The sequence below is a fragment of the Leptopilina heterotoma genome, unplaced genomic scaffold (genome assembly GCF_015476425.1).
Source record: "Leptopilina heterotoma isolate Lh14 unplaced genomic scaffold, ASM1547642v1 Lhet_60, whole genome shotgun sequence".
Lineage (NCBI taxonomy): Eukaryota > Metazoa > Arthropoda > Insecta > Hymenoptera > Figitidae > Leptopilina > Leptopilina heterotoma.
In genome coordinates, this window is record NW_025111138.1 from 3,346,656 (window position 1) to 3,362,381 (window position 15,726).

General features: G+C 21.5%; 1 protein-coding gene across 10 annotated transcripts in view; it reads right to left on the reverse strand.

Moving 5' to 3' along the window:
• Positions 1-15,726, reverse strand: part of LOC122509419 — a 50,739-nt gene that overhangs the window by 2,712 nt on the left and 32,301 nt on the right. For 7 of the 10 annotated variants that reach the window (XM_043623469.1, XM_043623474.1, XM_043623471.1 and 4 more), the window contains 3 exons: positions 6,745-7,098; positions 2,839-2,844; positions 2,215-2,649 (listed from right to left, as the gene is read on the reverse strand). In XM_043623469.1, the coding sequence (XP_043479404.1) occupies positions 2,215-2,649; positions 2,839-2,844; positions 6,745-7,098 (795 nt within the window). The remainder of the gene's footprint in view (positions 1-2,214; positions 2,650-2,838; positions 2,845-6,744; positions 7,099-15,726) is intronic. The other 3 variants (XM_043623477.1, XM_043623476.1, XM_043623475.1) reach the window with 2 other exon arrangements.

The following is a 15,726-nucleotide window of genomic DNA, read 5'->3' on the forward strand; positions in this document are numbered from 1 at the left end:
AGTAATATAAGAAAAATTCAATTAAACTTTTTCAAAAAAATAAATTTCAAAATTCAATTATTTCTAAAAATTCACGCTATATTGCTTTTAATATTCAATTATTATCTAAAATTTTAACTAAAATTCATTTTTAAATCAACTTTTATTAGAAAATTCTACGAGAATTCAATTATTTAAATATAAATAAAAACAATTTATTGAGTAATGGCATGTTTCTTAAAATTTAATTCCCATAAAGAATTTTATCAACAAATTTTTAAATAATTGAATTTTTTCGGCGAATTTTAATAAAATTTTCAAGAATAATTACATTTTTCGAGAAAATCGATTAAAATTGTATTTAAAATTATTGAAATTCTGTGATGAGTTTTATGATTTGTGAAAACTTTCACAAAAAAATTAATTCCACATAATTGTTTGTTAAAAACATAAAAAATACAGATTTTCCAAGATTTTAATTTGAAACCTTTTCAAAATTCAATTATTTCTAAAAATTCTCGCTCTAATGCTTTTAATATTCAATTATAATTTAAAATTTTAACTGAAATCAATTTTTATTAAAAAATTCTACTAAAATTTAATTATTTTAATACAAACAAAAACAATTTTTTGAATAATTGCATGTTTCTTAAAATTGAATTAGTAAAATAATTGAATTCTTGTGAAGAATTATGTTAAAACTTTATAATTTTAATTACATAAATTCTGTTTAAAGAATTTCTTTAAATTTTTTTTAAATAATGGAGTTTCTTTAAAAATTTTTAAAATAATTTAATTTTATGAACAATTTCTTTCAAGTTTTAGAAAATAATTGAATTCTTTTGAAAAATTTTATAACAAATGAAGAAAAAAATTGAATTTTATCGTGAAATATTTTTGAGAATAATTGAATTTTGCAAAGAATTTTACTACTTAGAAAAATAATTAAATTTTTCAGAAGAATTTAATAAAATTTTAGAAAATAATTGAATTCTTTCATGTAATGTTATTAAAAAAATTGTCTTTAAAATAATTGAACCTTTGCAAAGAATGCTACTATTTATAAATATCATTGAATTTTTTCGAAGAATTTATAAAAAATTTTAGAAAATAATTAAATTCTTTTGGAATATTTTATATCGAATTATGAAAAAAATTGAATTCTTTCATGAAATTTTTCAGAAAATAATTGAATTCTTTAGAAATATTTTAAATCGAATTAAGAAAAAAATTGAATTCTTTTGAAAAATTTTATAATGAATTAAGAAAAAAATTGAATTGTTTCGAAGGATTTTTTTAAATTTTAGAAAATAATTGTATACATTTGTGAATTGTTATTAAAATTTTATTTAAAAATAATTGTATTCTAGCAAAAAATTGTACTATTTTTAAAAAATAATTTGAATTCTTACGAAAATTGTTATTATTTATGAAAATAATTGAATTCTTAAGTAGAATTTTATTAAAATTTTGAAATTAATAATCAAGAATAATTAATTAGTAAATTTGTTAAAAATTGAATTTTTTTTTAAAGTTTGAATCTGAAATTTTTCGATAATTCATATAGTTTTATCAAATAAATTTTTAAATAATTGAATTCTTTCGACGAATTTTGATAAAATTTTTAAGAATAATTACATTTTTCGAGGAATTTGATTAAAATTTTATTAAAAATAATTGAAATTCTGCAATGAGTTTTATTATTTATGAAATTAATTGAATTCCTAAAAAGAACTTTATTATTTACGAAAATATTTGAATCCTTGTAAAAATTTTATTATTTATGAAAATAATTGAATTCTTAAAAAGAATTTTATTATTTACGAAAATAATTGAATCCCTGTAAAAATTTTATTATTAATGAAAATAATTGAATGATTACGAATAAATTTACAAAAAATTTGTAAATAATTGAATTTCGGAGAAGAATTTAATTATTTTTAAAGATAATTGAAATTTAGACGAGAATATAAAAAACATTTTTGAACATAATTGACTTTCTGCGAAGAATTTTATTACTTTTGAAAATAACTGAATTTCTGTACTCATTTTTACATTCTCTAAAATTCTCTGAATTATATCGTTCAATTTACGAACTTTTAGTCTTTTCTCAATTAAATTACGGACTTTAGGTACTTTTTTTTCAAGAAAACTGACTTTTACGGACTTCAAGCAAATTTACGGACCTAGTTCGAGCCCTGTTACTATTAACTATTTAATAAGTAGTATGTGTACCTCTTTCTGCATTTCCTTTTTCGCAAACATTTGAAGTTCATCGCCAAAAATTTCCTGTGAATTGAGCACCTCTTGATAATCCATTTCCTTGACAAAACTATGATCTTCAATCCCATTGGCCTTGAGAAATTCCATGTACGCCACTTGAAATGCTTGTCCGATACTTTGTGCAATAAACTGAGCTTCTTCACTTTCAAAAACGTGACAAATCATTTTTGGAGTTCTATTAATTTTTGGTGCTTCCTCCATTTCATGCGGTACAAATCGTCTTCGCGCCATGAGAACAACCAAATCTCCAATGTCAGCTATATACGATATTGTTCTCAGTGCATGATCCATCATTATCTCCTTTAAATCCGTATTCAATACCATTATCTTCTCCGTTGATATGAACAGATCAACTTCCGTACTCGGTTGCGTCTCTCCATCGGGCGCCTGCAAATTCACATAATTTAATCAAAACCAATTCAAATAATTTAATTCATATAAATTCAAATAATTTAATCCACATAAATTCAAATAATTTAATTCATATAAATTCAAATAATTTAATCAATATAATTAATAATATTTAGCAGACGCATTCAAAAAGAATCAAAATTATTTCTCTCAAAGAATACTCACCAGAGCCTATGAAAGAGCAGCGTGAAAGATAAAACAAATATTTCATTAAGTAATTGCGATATTTCAGAAAATATATTTCTCTACCACATAGAAATGCTTATTAGAAAAAAAATCATAAATTACACCAATAAAGAGAAATGAATAAAAATGAACTCGAGAAAAATGGAAATCATCTAAACCTGAGAGTTTGTCTGAATGAATCAACAATGACACAAAATTTCAAATCTCTGATCAGTTAGTAATAGCAGATCATGCCATTCAAAAAGTGAAAGAGAGAAAAATAGAAAATAAGAAAATTTCGAGTCGTATGTTTGTTTTTACAACCAATTGTCATTTTTTTTTTGGGTATAATCTCTCATAAAAAAAATTAAATAACGGAACAAAAAACAGGCTTCGCACTCATTTACTAAAACCTACTAATTACTACATTTTTTTACGTTATGCTATTATTTGGGTACTTTTTCGATTTCAGCCACTATTTCTGGTTTTTTTTTTTTTTGAGAATTTCCACTACTTTAAATTCGCTAATACTAGAAATCAAATAACTATTCTCAAAAAATTATAATCAAATTCTTTAAAACGATTCAATTATTTTCCGAAAGTATTCGAAATTCAATTATTTTCAATATCTGGTATTTTCATAAAATTTCGCAAAAGAATTCAATTCAATTAAAATTAAAAATTTACAAAATTCATCCAAAATTCAATTATTTTTATAAATAATAAAATTTTCACAGGAATTCAATTATTTTTGAATAGCATTTTCAAAAAATTTTTGAAAAAACTAAGTATTTAACAAATTTTTCACAGAAATTCAATTTTTTTAAAACATTTTAATAAAATTCTTCGCAATAATTCAATTACTTTTATAAATAATAAAATTCTTCTCGGGAATTCAATTATTTTTAAAAAACTTTAATAAAATTCTTAACAACTATTCAATTATTTTCATAATAATAAAATTCATCGCAGGATTTCAATTATTTTTAATACAATTTTATAAGAATTGCTCAAAAAATGTAATTATTCTTAAAAATTTAATTTTAATTCCTCGAAAAAATCAATTTTTAAAAAAAAAATTTTTTTAATTCTTTGGAAGAATTCAATTATTATTAGAACAATTCCACGAGAATTCAATTATTTAAATAAATAATTTATTGAATAATTGAATGTTTTTTAAAATTGAATTCCCATAAAGAATAATTGAATTCCTGTGAAATTCTAATACTTAAGAAAATAATGAAATGTTTGTGTAGAATTTTATTAAAACTTTTTTTAAATAATTGAATTATGTTGGAAAACTTTATTAAAATAATAGGGGAATGTAGTCAAGGTTGGCCTACTGTCTAGGTAGGCCACTCGCGTTTTTTTGTCAAGTTCACTAGCGCCACCTACGCGCATTTTTGTCGAAGCTTGTCTTAGTGAAACCTAACTTTTTGTTCAATTACATTTTCGGAAAATCGAAAATTGTGTTTTCTGTGACGTCGGTACAAAAAAAGCTCAAAAAAAGTTTTGTGCATAATGTGAAAAACCATGAATAAAAGATAAAAAACAAATTGAATCGTCAAGGCAAGTATGCAGAAAATTTGTGGGACTCATGGTTGAAAGGAAAACAAAGTAAAAAATCGAATCCCGAAACGTATTTCTTTATGGTTACAACAATTCGGTAATGTTACTTACTGTCAAGGTCGGCCACTATGTGTTTAAAATGCGCAAAGTTGAGGACGAGCTACTTCATTTGCAAAAACTGCAATTCTGTATAACTCATAATATAATTGATCATCTTATTAATATTTTTATTTAATTTTATAAATATTTTAGTGCAAAACTTTTTTTTATTTATATTTATTTTTTTATATTGTTTATTGTTATTATTTTGTTATTTCATTAAGTTACAAACTGTAAACAATAAAGAATCAATTTTCCGTAACTCCAAACATGTTATTTTATTTTTTAACGTTTAATGCCCTTTGAATTTTAAAAATGGCCGACCTTGACTGTAATGGCCAACCTGGACTACAAATTTTTTTTTTTTTAAATCTTTATAACTTTTTCATTTTTAAACCTGTCAATTTACTTTGTACAGAAAAAATGTTCCTATTAAACAGGACTTTCCAACCATATACTTCAATTGTCCAAATTCATTTTTAAAAAAAAGTTATAAACAAAAGTCAAAAAGGTGGCCGACCTAGACTATGTTCCCCTAGATATTGAAAATCATTGAATTGAGGAAAATTTTTGAAGGTAATTGAAATTTTGACAAGAATTTAATTAAAAATTTTGAAAATAATTGAATTTTTGATAAGAATTTTATTACTTTTGAAAATAATTGAAATTTAAAAAAAATTTTGAACATAATTTAATTTCGGAAGATTTGAAATTGTAATTTTTGAAAATTTTAGTTTGTGTTGAAAAATAACAAGTATTTAAAATAATAATTTAACATAATCACTGATGCATTCAAATTTTTAGAAATTTTTTTCAGAAATTTTAATAAAATTCTTTGCAAAATTCAATTATTTTTAAAAATAATACAATTATTCGCAAAAATTCAAAATTTTTTTAAAATTCTCTTCAATTTTTCAATTATCTTTATAAATCTACAAAATTCCTTCTCAGAAATTCAATTGTGTTGAGGAATTTTAATAAAATTCTTTGCAAAATTCAATTATTTTCATAAATAACAATATTCATCACAAGAATTCAATTATTTTTAAAAGTAATAAATTTTTTCTTCGAAATTCCTTTATTTAAAAAAATTCTAATAAAATCGTTTGCTAGAATTCAAATATTGTTAAAAATTTTAATTGAATTCATTGTAAAATTTAATTATTTTTAGTTTTAAAAAAATGATTCTTTCTTTGAAGTAATTCAATTATGTCAATAATTAATAAATTTTTTTTGGAAAATTCAATTATTTTGAGGAATTTTAATAAAATTCTTTGCAAAATTCAATTATTTTCATAAATAGCAATATTCATCACAAGAATTCAATTATTTTCAAAAATAATAAAATTCTTCACAGAAATTAAAAATTTTTTAAAAATTCTCGTCAGTTTTTCAATTATCTTGATAAATACAAAATTTCTTCTCAGAAATTCAATTTTTTCAGAAATTTTAATCAAATTCTTTGTAAAATTCAATTATTTTCATAAATAACAATATTCTTTACTAAAATTCATTTATTTAAAAAAATTTCAATAAAATCGTTCGCAAGAATTCAATTATTGTCAAAAATTTCAATTCAATTATTTTCAAAATTTAATTATTTTTAAAAACTTTTAGCAATTCAATGATTTTTAATATTTACTATTTTCTTAAAATTTCCAAATAGAATTCAATTATTTAAAAAAATTTTTTTTAAAAATCTACGTCAGAATTTAATTCTTTTCATGAATAAGAAAAATTTCTCAGGAATTCAATTATTTAAATTGGAGAATTTGCATAAAAATTAGTCAAAAAAAATTAATTATTTAAAATTTTTTAGAAAATTCTTCGTAAGAATTAAATTATCTATTTTTAAATAAATATTTAAATTCTTTCATGAATAATAAAATTCGTTGCAGGAATTCAATTTATTAGTAATAGGATAAGAAATAAATATTTTTGATGAAAATTAGGAGAAAAAATGAGAAAAATAAAAAACATGAACTGGAATTTTTGTCAGTTTTGTGAAGTGTCTAAAACGAGTTTTTTTCGGTCGTCAATTTTAATTTTTCGATAGCTACTTTTCTACTACTGTTTTTACGTTTTTAGTTTTGAAATAAGCTACTATCTGCTACTTTTAAACAATATTAAAATTAATCATCGAGTGCGAAGTCTGAAAAAAATGATAATTTTTTGAGAAACAATAGAAAAAAAAAGCAAAAAAAGAATAATTTTGGGTGATGATTGGGTGAGGCCGACCTTTATTTTAGTGACGGCCTCTTCCACCATGTGCTTCTTTAGGCGTTTTCGCCGTTTGCGACCCCCTTCCTCTTCCACCTCAACCGACCCGAGAAATTGAAGTCTGAAAACTGTCGTGGACCCGGTGGTGGAGCCCACCGAACCACTGATTGGGGCCAGCTTAGGCTGAGCCCCAACTGTCTGTGTTTGTGTTTCCGGTTGGCCGCCACCGGAGGCGGAAGCACTGCCTATTAGTTCCTCGCTTGAGTCGCATTCATCTTCCTCAAGGCTTCCTTGTGACGCAACGCTGCAGCGCTCATACCCTTGGGTCCCCCCATAGTTTAAGAGCGTAGCCTGCATCGACCCTGGCCCATCCTTTGGTTACGAACGCGCCAAACAAACAAACAAACAAAGGCTATTGCCACGGCACCACCAACGGAACAAGGCAAAAAAGAGCAAAAAATCCCAACTCCCTTCCTTTCTTTTTATTTCTCTTTCTCTGTCATTTTCATCCGAGCTGCTAATACAGATTTCATTTTAATTTAACAATCACAGATTATCCAAAAATTATACCTACAAAAATACTCCAAGTACAAGATTTTTTTTTATCAAAAACTAAAATTTTCAATCATTTTCATCTCTATTCACTTTTAGTCTCTTAAAAAGAGAAAGAAAAATTTTATGGAAAATCGAAATGTTTTTATGGTTTTTATTGAATATTTTTAATTTTTTAATAATGAAAAAGTCAATTTATTATACTATTCGTTTCTGATGAAGATAAAACGCCAACCCATTTAATTTTGAATTAAATTTTTAAAAAAACTGATTTCTTTTAGAATTTACACATTAAATTCTTTAAAATCTCAATTAAATTAACTTAATTAATATTTAAATATTTTTCTTTCGTTTAAAAAACAAAATAAAACTCTTTCTAATGAAGCCAAAAAACTGGCACCTTACTTAATTTTGAAAATTTTAAAGTTAAATATTTTTATCCACAAAAGCAAAATAAAATTCTTTCTCATAAAGCTGAAACTGGCACCCACCAATAAAAAAGAAAACTTTCTTTTTTAAAATGTAATTAAATTTATTATAATTAAAAATTAATAAATAATAATAATTGATTATCAATTTATTTGTTTTCAAAAATACAATTATATTTCAAAGCAATTTTTAACAGAAAGAAAATTAAATTCCTTCAAAGAAAATTATTTTAATTATTTTAATTCAAATAAAATCAATGAAAATTGACTATAAACTTTTAATTGTTTAAATTTTCTACATTATTTTCGGAACTTCAATTATCTTCAAATGAATTTTAATCACAATTTTTCAAAAAACTGATTTTTTTCGAATTTCTACAATAAATTCTTGAAAATTTCAATAATTTTTGCTAAACAAATATTTAAAAACTTATTGTTATTTATTTTAATAAAAATTTCAAATAATTGCAAAATTTTAACTGAAATTCTTTTTTAAATCAATTTTTATTCAGAATTCAACAATAATTGAATTTAAACAATAATAATTGATTTAAATACAAAATTTTTTGTAAAATTTAATTATTATTCAAAATTTTAACTGAATTTTTTTTTTAGATCGATTTTTATTCAGAATTCAACAAATAATTGAGGGGCTGGATGCTATAATGTGTTACGCGCCATGTTAAGTGAATGGCGCGTAACACATTATAGCATCCAGCCCCTCAATTGAATTTAAACAATAATTGATTTAAATACAAAAATTTAAGGATTTAAATTTATTTAAATTATTTAAAAACAAAATTTATTTATTTTACAAATTTTTAATTACAATTCTTTAAAAAATACAATAATATTTTTAAAAATAAATTTTTAAAGTGAGAAAATAAAACTCTTTGAAATATAAAATTTGAGAAAATTACCTATTTTTCAATTTTTTAATATTATTTTCGGGAATTCAACTATTTTGGAAAATTTTAATTACAATTTTTCAAAAAACCTCATTTTAAACAAATTTTTAATTTAAATTTTATAAAACTTGAATTACTTTTGTTAAAGAAATCTTTAAATACATATTTACTTTTCCACAAAAATTAATATTTCAAATAATTTCAAAGTAAAAATTTTTGAAATTTAATTATTTCTAAAAATGACAATTGCATTTCTAATAAAATTCAATTTTTAAAAAATTTTGGGATAAAATTATACAAAAAATTTAATAAATTCTATAAAGGAAAATAATTTGTTTAAATGAACATTCAAATATTACTATACTTTTCGGTTATTAGAATTTTAGAAAAAGTTCAGTTTAAAAACCGTTAAAAATTTAATGATTATTTGAATTTAACAATAATTTAATTATTTAAATGCAAATTTTGGCAAAATTCAATTACTTTTCCAAATTTTTAGTTACAATTCTTCAAAAAATACAACAATATTCTAAAATAATTTTTTATAGCTAGAAAATAAAATTCTTTGAAATATAAAATTTATTTTAATGAAATATAAGAAAATTTCCTACTTTTTCAATTTTTTAAAATTATTTTCCGTAATTTAACTATTTTCAAAAAATTTTAATTATGGTTTTTAGAAAACCTCATTTTTTCAGAATTTCTAAATAAAAATTTTTCAAAATTAATTAATTTTTGTTTAATAAATATTTGTAAACTTATTGTTATTTAATTGCCAACCAGGAATTAAAATTTCAAAATACTTTTAATGTAAAACCTTTTGAAATTTAAGTATTTCTAAAAATTAAAACTGAAATTCTTTTTCAAATTAAATCTTATAAAAAAATTTTGTACGACAATTCAATTATTTAAATACAAAAATAAATAATTGATTATTTCTAAAAATTAAAACTGCTACTCTAAGTACTTAAGGATTATTTTAATTTGAAAAATAAAATTCATAGACTTTTTAAAATTGTCAATAATTTGATACTTTTTAATACTTTGGATAAAATTTCCCTGTCCTGTGAAACTAACTATTATTTTTATATAATAATTTCTTTTTTGTTTAAAACCAAAATTAAATTTTGAAAAACTAAGTGGATGAAAGTTTCAGCTTCATAAAAAAATATTTAACTTTAAAATTTAATTTCTAAAATTAAGTCAGTGACAATTTTAGTCTAATTTTTTTCTTTTTTTTTCGTATTTTTTCCAAATAACTTCAAAACTTCAAAAATAGCAAAAATAACAAACGTAGTCTCCGGACTCTTTTTTTTATGAATTCACATATAATTATACATTACACTACATGCATAATTATTATCCATTATTCATTAACAAAATATTTAGAATAAAAAATAAAAAAAAATTTATTCAATCAAAAAAAATATTCAATAAAAAATTAAAAAAAAATTTATTCAATTAAATAAAATATTCAATACAAAATTAATTTTAAATTTTACCCTGATTAGCAGCTCAGAAATAATTAACAGAAAAATATATTTCAATAAGCAGCTGCGATTTGCGATAAATATGTTTTAAAAAATTGACAGCGAGTAATTTTTTAAATATTTTTTTTTCTATTTAAAGTGTAATTCAACAACAATAAATAATTCAACAAGGCACCAATAAAATTCAAAATTTATCGTCTTAGCAATAAAATGTAATTTAATTAATACTTTCTTTTTTCGTTTTAGATAATCTAATCAAGCAGAGGATTAGGAGGGAAGCAAGCTTTTTGGAATAATGAAGAGAGGACGAAAAACGGTGTTTTCCCTTAACATTCGAAAAAGAATATAAATATCCATAAAATTCAAGCACAAGTCATATATTATAAAAAAGTTAAATGCAGCAAGCAATTGTTCGATAAAATGAAGAGCTAAATATTTTTACTCTATCAGAGCTTTTAAAAAATTTCATAACACTAAAAATTGCTAAGAAACTTTTTTGCGTTCCCTCGATAAAAAAGAAAATAATATCAACTGCGACAAAAATTCAAAAGCTGGCAAATTTTTTCCAATAATAAGTTTTATATTATTGGAGAGTGAATATTTTATGTCAATGAAACAAATAGAATTTCCTTGAAATATTTATGATTGAAATTTTTTTTTTCTGCAAGCTGTGCAAATCTATTGAGGCCTTCTGCATGAAAAAGAATAAAAATATACCAGCAAGCCAGGTGCCCTGATAAAAATACGAATTCTGCTTTATACGGTAAAAAAAAGACCTGAATTTTCACAATAAAAAAAGTTCACAAATCATTTATCTATATTCCTAATAATTTTTGTGAAAAACCCCTCTATAGATTTATGCGATATAAAACCTTCAGATCTGATCTTTACAAATGTAAATTTATTGCTATATAAAGTCAGATTAGTCATTCTTATTTTTATTTCCAAAGTCATATACGTATGTTAATCTCTCCTATAATAAAAAGATCGCATCAAAAGAACAATAATTCTAAGGTGAAGAAGTATCTAATCCCATTATAATTTATATCTCTGGAAATGATAAATGAAAAAAAAAATATTTTTTCATATTATTTGTGACGTTCTCTGAAGAAAATGAGCCTTAGAAGTAAACGTTATGTAGTATTTAATTTATTATTATTGTGAAAATTACAAAATCTTAGACTTTTAAATATTAAATTCAATTTAAAAAATTCCAATTTATTAACTAACTAAAATTCAGCGCAAGAATTTAATTGATGTCAAATTCAAATATTTTCATAAATATTAAAAAATTCTGCTCAGGAATTTAATAGCCAATTAGAATTTTAATAAAATTATTGGAAGGAATTCAATTATTTTCGAAGAATAAAATTAAATTCTACGAAATAATTCAATTATTTTCAAACATTGTAATTAAATTCTGCGCAAACAATTCAATTATTTTGATTAATAATTAAAATTCTGCGCAAGAATTCAATTCTTTTCAAAAATTTTATTCAAATTCTTTATAGGCAATTCAATTATTTTCAAATAATTTTTAAAAATTCTACGCAAGAATTCAATTATTTTCAATAAAATTTTAAATAATTCCTGGAAAGAATTCAATTCTTTTCAAAAATTTTATTAAAATTCTTCATGAAATTAAATTATTTGAAAATAATTTAATAGAATTCTGCGCAAGAATTCAATTATTTTCGAAAGTAATGACATTTTTTTTTTTTTTTGCTGAAAAGCAATTATTTATACAATTTTTTAATGGAATTTAATAATTTTCTACACAATTTTAATAAAACTTATCGATTGAATTAAATTATATTTAAAAATGTTTTTATAAAATTTCCCAACTGAATTATTTTATTTCGAATTTAAAATAGAATTCTTGAAATCAATTGAATTTTTATAAATAATGAAATTCAAGCATTTTCATAAATATTAAAATTCTGCGCAGGAATTTAATTGTTGTCAACAGAATTTTAACAAAATTAATCGAAAAAATTCAATTATTTTCAAAAATTGTAATGAAATTATACGAAATAATCCAATTATTATTTAGAAAAATTTTAATAAAATAATTCTGCCCAAGGATTCAATTATTTTTGAAAATAATACAATTTTAATACAATTTTTAGAAAGAATGAATTATTTTTAATTTTTTAATATCTTAATAAAATTTTATGTAAGAATTGAATTTTTTTCAGTACATACAATTTTAATTAAATTCGTCTAAAGAAAATTTAAGAATTAAATTATTTTCATAAATTATAAAATTCTTTAGAGAATTTCAATTATTTTCATAACATATACAATATTCTTTGATAAGAATTCAATTATTTTCTAATACAATTTAAATTGAATTTCTCGAAAATATTTTATTATTTCCAAAAATTTTATTAAAATTTTTCACAAAAAGTCAATTATTTTTCAAATACTGAAATTTTCCCCAGAAATTTAATTATTTAAAAAAAGTAATAAAATTCTATTATCAAGAATTGAATGATTTTCATTAATAATAAAATTCTACAAAAGAATTCAATTATTTTTAACTGTTTTTAATAAAATTTTTCGAAAGAATTCAATTATTTTCAGAAATGATTTAATTAAAATTGTTAATAAGAATTTTAATTATTCTTGACAATTTTAATTGAAATTTCTCAATAGAATTAAAATTTAAAAAAAAAATAATAATAGAATTCTTCGAAGGATTTTTATTATTTTTATAAATAGTACAATTTTTTGAAGCATTTTAATTATTTTCTATACAATTTAAATAAACTGTTGAATTATTTTCATTAAAGATAAAATTCTAACGAAGAATTCAATTATTTTCAATAGAATTTTAATTAAATTCCTCGAAAGAAATAAATAATTTTCAAGAATTTTTTATTTAAATTGTTCGAAACAGTTTAATTGTTATCAAAAAAGTTGTAATATAATAATTCTGTGCAAAAATTAAATTATTTCAGACTCAAAATTATAAAAGTTACAAAATTTATAACTATTTTTAAACAAGAATTTTATCTTTTAAATTTTAGGAAAAAAAATTTATCAACGCAATAATTTAGGAGAAATAAAAGAATTTCCATTCTTACAAAAATAGTATCACAAAATTTATGTTCTTAATTTGATTTAGTAAAAATTGGAACTAATTAGAAATTTAGAACTTTAAGTGATATAATATTTTGCATAATTTTTCAATTTTTTTTTGTTCACTTTTTGTTTCTAAGGCCCCTTTTTTCAGAGTGTGTCACATTTCTCCTGAGTGTCATTGTGATGTATTTTTTTATCTCGTAATTAAATGAATTTGATAGTAAATTGGACTGTAAATTTCTACGGCGAAAATTTTATAGTAAATTTCTATTGAGTAAATTTGATAATAAATTTCTATCGAGTAAATTTGATAGTAAATTTCTAGTGAGTAAATTTGATAGTAAATTTCTATTGAGTAAATTTTATAGTTTTCCACTAAGTCAATTCGACAATAAATTTCTATTTCGAATAAATTTGACAGTAAAATTTAAAAAAAAAAACAAATTTAACGCAAAATAAAGAATTTCTCACAAATATATTCTCGTGTGCAATTACGCTTTCAACATATGTGAATTATTAATTAGAAAAAAGAACATCTACGAAGAGAAGTAAAAAAGAAGATAATTATTATGTACCAGGCAAATAAACAAAAACAAATAGATATATATAGCTAGATAGATAGATAAATAGATATAATATATAATAGATAGACCGACAAACAGACAGACACATCAAACGTTACACTGAGAAGATGACAGTGTTCAGTGGTCGGGTGGTGTTAGTGATGTGAGGAAGGGGGGCGCTACACTGAAACATTCAGGCCTCTTTACACAACGGCCACTTGACAATGATCTCTGAATTAATCATTAATAAATATATAAATTAAAAAAGTTTTAAAAAAAAATTACTAGAAAAATTTCCATATATTATAAATAAAGAAAATGTCATTTTTATCAAACAATACTTCCTCTATGTGTGGAAAATATTGTCTCCACATTAAATAATACAAATTGAGTATTGTTCAATAACGTAACATTTCGTTTTGTCTATTTATACGTGCCTCTTATATTGTAATAAAAAATATAATCAATTAACTTAATATTAGAATGTTAATGTCGAAATCAGTCTAAAATTTCATTTTATTTTTCTGAAAATTAAATTTGGTTTTTTAAAATTCCTTTTTTGATTTTAAACCCCCCCGAGAAAGACAGACTGATTCCGTCAATAAAAATGGAAGAGAGTGCCGGAAAGAAAACGATGCTTAACTTATCTCAAGGAAATTCGAAATTTAACTGACGGCTAATTAGTCACTATTTTTTACTATTTCGAATGAACTATTTTTCACTATTTTGAATTAACATTTTTTGACTATTTTGAATGAAGTATTTTCAACTATTTTTTTACTGTTTTGAATTAACTATTTTTTTCTATTTTCAATAAATTATTTTTCACTATTTTGAATGAACTATTTTCAAACTATTTTGAATTAATAATTATTTTGAATAAACCATTTTGGAAAATGTATATTTTTTCAAATATAAAATATCCGGGAAAAATATTTTTTTTCCTTTCCTATTTATTCGGAAATGTTTTTTTTTTCCTTGAGGCAATTATACAGCACGTGCTTATAAATCTTTCCTGCTAAAACTCTCAGGTTCAACTATCAATTCTCTAATGATCTTGTACACCTTATCTTTCTGAGGAATTCAAGATGCGCCAAGTAACACACATATTACAGATGGAGAATTATCTCAGAGAGATAAGATTTTCTTTTTTTCGTTTTCCAAAAAATTAGTAAACATTAATTATTATCGTGGCTCCAAAAAAACTATTTAAACATTATTATCATATGTTCTCCATAAATGAAACAGCAAATTAAACTGATTTAGAAGCAATCCATAGCATGCCACTATAATAAGTGTTTCGACTTTCAATCGAATGTTACTGGGATTTGTATTATAAAGTACTAAAAAAGAGAAATAATTCATTATAATATTGCCAGAATATTAAAATTAAATAAAAACAAATTAACGAATAACCTAAATATTCTCTTCGATAAAGTGAAAAATCAGAAATATTCTTTCAAATAAATGAAAATTTGAAAATAATTATTCTTTTGAAGATTCAATATTTTCGAATAAATAGAAATTCAAAAAAAAAAATTCTTTCAAAGAAATAGAAATTCAAAAGAAATATTCTTTCCATTAAATAAGAATTTGAAAAATATTCTTTCAAAGAAATAAAAATTCAAAAAATATTCTTTCAAAGAAATAGAAACTAAAAAGAAATATTCTTTTAAAGAAATAAAAATTTGAAAATAATTCTTTGGAATATTCAATATATTTTCAAAAAAATAAAAATTCAAAAAATATTCTTTAAGAGAAATACGAACTAAAAAGAAATATTCTTTCAAAGTAATAGAAACTAAAAATAAATATTCTTTTAAAGAAATAAAAATTCAAAAAATATTCTTTCAAAGAAATAGAAACTAAAAATAATTCAAAAAAATATAAATTCAAAAAAAAATTCTATCCAAGAAATAAACATTTAAAAAATATTCTTTCAAAGAAATAAAAATTCAAAAAATATTCTTTC